General features: G+C 53.3%; 1 protein-coding gene across 1 annotated transcript in view; it reads left to right on the top strand.

The window, feature by feature from the left end:
• Positions 1 to 4169: 4169 nt before the first annotated feature.
• LOC135877330 (zinc finger protein 208-like) overlaps positions 4170 to 6000 on the top strand; it is a 295762-nt gene continuing 293931 nt past the window's right edge. Inside the window, exons 1-2 of the mRNA XM_065402759.1 lie at positions 4170 to 4559; positions 4641 to 5080. Of these exons, the coding sequence (XP_065258831.1) occupies positions 4170 to 4559; positions 4641 to 5080 (830 nt within the window). The remainder of the gene's footprint in view (positions 4560 to 4640; positions 5081 to 6000) is intronic.

Here is a 6000-nt window from a genome sequence, read left to right as displayed (position 1 = left end):
TGGGGGGGTCTTGGATGGGAACTCTGCAAGTGCACACACACAGCTGCATGCACACAGTCCACACGCTACAGCCATAGGCTCCAGTCACACGCTGCACAACACACCACACACACACACACTGGCTCCATGCACACACTCCACACGCTACAGCCATAGGCTCCAGACACACCTTGCACAACACAGTGCATGCGCGCACACACACACACTGGCTGCATGAACACAGTCCACACGCTACAGCCATAGGCTCCAGTCACACGCTGCACAACACACCACACACACACACACTGGCTCCATGCACACACTCCACACGCTACAGCCATAGGCTCCAGACACACCTTGCACAACACAGCACATGCACACACACACACACAGTGGCTGCATGCACACAGTCCATGCGCTACAGATGTAGGCGTCAGACACACGTTGTATAACACAGCACACGCACACACACACATTCTGGTTGCGCCTCTGGGATTAGTTCGAGGAAGTTCTCGGGCCTCTATTACAGGGGCGCTCAGACTAGATGATCACAATGGTCCCCTCTGGCCTTGGAATCTGTTAATCTCTCTCTCACACACACACACATACACTCATTGACTGCACGGACACTGCACACACTGACCCTGAATGCACACACACTGATTGCACACACACACTCACAAGGACTGCACACACTGATTGCACACACGCACTCACAAGGACTGCACGCACACACTGATTGCACAAAAACAACGAGGCGTCCGGTGGCACCTTAAAGACTAACTGATTTATTTGGGCATAAGCTTTTGTGGGTAAAAAGCCCCACTTCTTCGGATGCATAGAGTGAAAATTACAGATGCAGGCACTATTATACATGAAGAGAAGGGAGTTACCTTACAAGTGCAACAAGGTGTCTGGTGGCACCTTAAAGACTAACAGATTTATTTGGGCATAAGCTTTCGTGGGTAAAAACCCTCACTTCTTCAGATGCAAATCTGTTAGTCTTTAAGGTGCCACCAGACTCTTTGTTGTTTTTGTAGATACGGACTAACACGGCTATCCCCTGATACCTTACAAGTGGAGAACCAATGTTGACAAGGCCAATTCAATCAGGGTGGATTGCACACACCCACCCACACAAGGACTGCACACACACACTCCACATTTTGCAGCCTGGGAACCAAACTACACAGGGTGGTGGCGTGTAGAGAGCGAAGGGTTAACCCCACACTCCTCCCCTTCCCAGAGCACATGGTGCCACCATCAGGGGGCTGGAATAGCGCAGGGACCTTCCTGTCCAGCCCCCCCCCCAGCTCCTCTTGCCCTGGCGGGTCTGCTCCCGAGCCGGACTCCTGTGCGGTGCTGGGCGAGTCCCCGCCTGCAGCCCCGTGGATCGCCCCGGCCGGGCGGTGAGCGGGGGCGCCGGGGAGGCGCAGCCAGAGGCGGCCCGGGGAGGGAAACAGCAGCAGAGGCAGCAAATCGCTGCCTGGAGGAAGCGGCCGCAGGGACAAGGGGATCGGAGCCGAAGTGGGGCTGGGACTGGAGAAATCCCCCCCACCCCCCTTCAGCAGCACGTGGGGGTCTGTGCAACAGAGCCCACAGGTCCGTCCCCCCCAACCCGGGGCTGCCTGGGGGGAAGTTTTGAAGGGTTTAATAGTAATTTATCAAACCAGGACTTCCCCTCTTTGCTCCCCTGCAGGCAGGATTCCCTGGCCCTGACTCCGAGATCTCCCAGATGCAGCGAGGGGAAGAGCCGTGTGTCCCGGTTCTCCAGGGCGCCGAGGGAAGGGCGATCCCCCGAGGTGCCTGCACAGGTGAGGAAGACCCTCCATGAGTTAACAGCAGGCCCTGTTAGAGCTGGAGATGGTGAAGGCCAGAAGGGGCTGTTCTGGGAATCTGGAGTCGCACCCCAAAGCTGGAGGGCCAGTGTCAATGATCCACAACGGCGGGGGGGAGCCAGGAGGTGGCAAAAGTGGCATCCAATTATTTAGGTTGCTGTAGCGATTCGTAATCTGCCCTCCAGTGTATCCCAAGCCATCAGTGCCACCCACCACCAGCAACTGAATTTAACCAAAGTATCACAGCCCACCGGAGGCTAAACTATGAGATGCCACAGGCAGAGAATAGGAGGGACCGAGGCGCACCAGTGCCTGAGGCCCCCACAGTGGAAGGTAAATGATTAAGTGAGAAATCCCCAGATGATCCTAGCCAGTGATCCACACGCTGCAAAACTAAGGCCTGGTCTACACTGGGAGGAGCGGGGGGGGGTCGATCTAAGTTATGCAACTTCACCTACGTGAATAACGTAGCTGAAGTCGACATACTTAGATCTACTCACCATGGTGTCTTCACTGCGGTAAATCGACAGCTGACGCTCCCCCGTCAACTCCGCCTGCACCTCTTGCCCTGGTGGAGTACCGGACTTGATGGGAGAGCACTCGGCGGTCGATTTATCGTGTCTAGACTAGACGGGATAAATTGACCCTCGCTGGATGGATCACTGCCCGTAGATCCAGCCGGTAATGTAGACAAGCCCTTAGAGGAAGATGTAAAACACCCAAGGTCTCTGCCAGTCTAACCTGGGGGGGAATTTGTTCCTCACCCCATATATGGCGATTAGTTAGACCATGGTACCTGGGGGTACGCAGAGGTCTTCCAGGGGGTACATCAACTCATCCAGATATTTGCCTAGTTTTATAACAGGCTACATAAAAAGCACTAGCAAAGTCAGTACAAACTAATGTCATACAGACAATGGCTTATTTATACGGCTCTATAGTCTATACACTGAAAAGTAAGTACAATATTTATATTCCAATTGATTTATTTCATAATTATATGGTAAAAATGAGAAAGCCATTTTTCAATACTACTGTGGCTGTGACACTTTTGTATTTTTATATCTGATGTTGTAAGCAAGTCGTTTTTAAGGGAGGTGAAACTTGGGCGTACGCAAGACAAATCAGGCTCCTGAAAGGGGTCCAGTCGTCTGGGAAGGCTGAAAATCACTGAGTTAGACCCTGAGCATGTGAGCTCGACCTAGCCAGCCAAGCACCAGAGAGTGCTCGGTGCTACCTCAGAGCCCTGTTCCACTGCTTGTGTCCCATCTCCAGCCATGGCCATGACCAGTGCTTCAGAGGAAGAAGACGAGGGGAAAAAGCCAGCCTCCCAAAACACACTTGGGGGAAAAAATCCCTCCCTGTCTCCTGCCGGTGGACATAGGGTGACCAGACAGCAAATGTGAAAAATCAGGGCGGGGTGAGGGGTAATAGGAGCCTATATAAGAAAAAGACCCAAAAATCGGGACTGTCCCTATAAAATCGGGACATCCGGTCACTCTAGGTGGACAACTGAAACCCTGAAGTATGAGTTTTTAGGAACATAAGACATAAACCAGAAATGAGCCCCGCCCTCCCACATCCCATTTGCACTCAAATTTGTCCAGTTCTCTTAAAATTAATCTTTATTCCCCCTCCCCCACACACACACTCCCCATTGGGAAGCTGTTCCAGAATCTCACTTCTCTGATGGTTAGAAACCTTCTAATTTCCAGCCAGAATTTGTTCTGCCCTGTCTTGCTCAGTATCCGACCCTCACAGATCCCAAGGCCCGAAGCATGGGTTTTATCTCGTCTTGCCAGCTGTATAACACAGGCTGTTGAACTTCCCCAGAATAATTGCTTTAGAACTAGAGCAAATCTTTTCAGAAAGAATCCTATCTTGATTTAAAATTTGCCGAAGATGAAGAATCCATCGTGACCCTTGCCAAGTTGTTTTGATGGTTAATTCCCCTCAAGGTTAAACATTTACACCATATTTCCAGTCTGAATTTGTCTAGCCTTAACTTCCGGCCTTTGGATTGTGTTAGACCTTCATCTTCTAGATTGAAGAGTCCATTATCAAATTTCCCTCCCAAGCTTTCCTCTGAGGGCTCAGCTGGATCGTTGGAGCAAAGCCACTTCCCCTCTGGGGAAGGGTTTGGGGAAATTCACCTACCCATCAGATTTGCCACTCACTCTCTCCCCAGTGAATGAGCCCTGGCTGGATTCTCCCTCTCTCCCAGCAGGTGCCAGGATGGAGGTGAAGAGTCCGAAGAAGGAAGGGCTTACGGGAGCAGAGCCACACTGGATGTCCCAGAGCATTAAGCAAGAAGAGGCCAGCGGGGCTGGATGGCCGGAGGAGATCAACGCAATGTCTCCAGAGGAGATCGGCATCAGGATGATGATGGAGCACAACCGAGCCCAGCTGGGGGAGAGCCCCTACAGCTGCTCGGACTGCGAGAAGAGCTTCAGCCAGAGCTCCCACCTGGTCCAGCACCAGCGCATCCACACGGGCCAGAAGCCCTACAAATGCACCGACTGCGGGAAGAGCTTTGTTCTCAGCTCCAACCTCCTGGAGCACCAGCGCATCCACACCGGGGAGCGCCCCTACAAGTGCGACCAGTGTGAAAAGACCTTCAGCCAGAGTTCCCACCTCTTCCAGCACCAGCGCATCCACACAGGTGAGCGGCCCTACCAATGCACCGAGTGCGGGAAGAGTTTCAACCGCAATTACACCCTGGTGAAGCATTACCACACCCACATCGGGGAGCAGCCCTTCATCTGCAGCGAGTGCGGGAAGAGCTTCAGCCTCGGCTCCTTCGCCCAGCACGTCCGCACCCACACAGGCGAAAAGCCCTACAGCTGTGCTGAGTGCGGTAAGAGTTTCAGCAGCAGTTCCAACTTGAGCCAGCACCGGCGCATCCACACTGGGGAGAAACCCTACAGCTGTGGCCACTGCGGGAAAAGCTTCAGCCAGAGCTCCAACCTCATCAAGCACCGGCGCATCCACACCGGAGAGAGACCCTACAGCTGCCCCGAGTGCGGCAAGACCTTCAACCAGAGCTCGTCGCTCATGCAGCACCGGCGGATCCACCGCGGCGAGCGGCCCTACGAGTGCACCGAGTGCGGGAAGCGCTTCAGCGTCAGCTCCCACCTGGTGGAGCACCGGCGGATCCACCGGGGTGAAAAGCCTTACAAGTGCGTCGACTGCGGGAAGAGCTTTGGCTGCAACTCATCCCTGATGAAACACCAGCGCATCCATACCGGGGAGCGGCCCTACAAGTGCCCTGAGTGTGGGAAGTGCTTCATCGACAGCTCCAAGCTCAACAACCACCGGCGCACCCACACCGGAGAGCGGCCCTACAAATGCACCGACTGCGGGAAGGGCTTTGGAGACAGCTCCGCGCTCATGAAGCACCAGAGGACACACACCAAGTAGACACCCAGCAGATGGAGAGGGGGGCACTGGTGTCTCTCTAGAGGGTGAAATTGACATGCTCTGGGGATCGGGGGCCTCTATAAGGGAGACATTGATGTGCCTTCTGGGGGGACAAGGGCACCTTTATAGAGAGTAAATTGGTGTCCTTTCTTCCAACCCCTATTGGTCAGCAAGACATACCCATCCATCTCGGAAACCCTGGCCCCTACCCCCATGTATGCCAATGCCCTTTTGCCTGCAGCAAGCTACAGGCCTGATCTGAAGCCCCTTCCTCCCTCCCCCACTTACAGTGGATCAAGATGCAGGTGGCCTCTGCGAGGATCCCAAAGTGGCAGGAAATGCTAAGGCAAATCATCCAGCTGTGATGTGTGCCACAGGGATTTGTACAGAGGAAATAAGCAAACATAGTGAGGTTTAGTGATTAGCCCTGGGAATCAGAACTTCTGGGTTCTGTCCTCAGGATGGGGAGTAGGGTCTAGTGGGTGATAGCAGAGGGGGCTGGGAGCCAGGACTCATGGATTAGATTCCCAGCTATGTGTGGGTTATAGAAGGTGAAATCAGAGTTTGTTTGCAGTTGTGGATAGGTGTATAGTTTAGAGCAGGGGCCTGACAATCAGACCTCCTGGGTTCTACACCCAGCTCTGGCACTTTACCTTTCTGTGCCTCAGTTTCTTCTTCATCTGTCAAATGAGAATAATGGTACCCAGCTTTTTTCTAGTGTTTTGAGAGTCATAGATGAAAAGTGCTTATTATTCTGTATTTG

This window comes from Emys orbicularis, chromosome 4 (assembly GCF_028017835.1).
Source record: "Emys orbicularis isolate rEmyOrb1 chromosome 4, rEmyOrb1.hap1, whole genome shotgun sequence".
In the NCBI taxonomy this organism is placed as follows: Eukaryota; Metazoa; Chordata; order Testudines; family Emydidae; genus Emys; species Emys orbicularis.
Note: the sequence above shows the minus strand (reverse complement) of the source record. Positions and strands in the feature narration are given on the sequence as shown.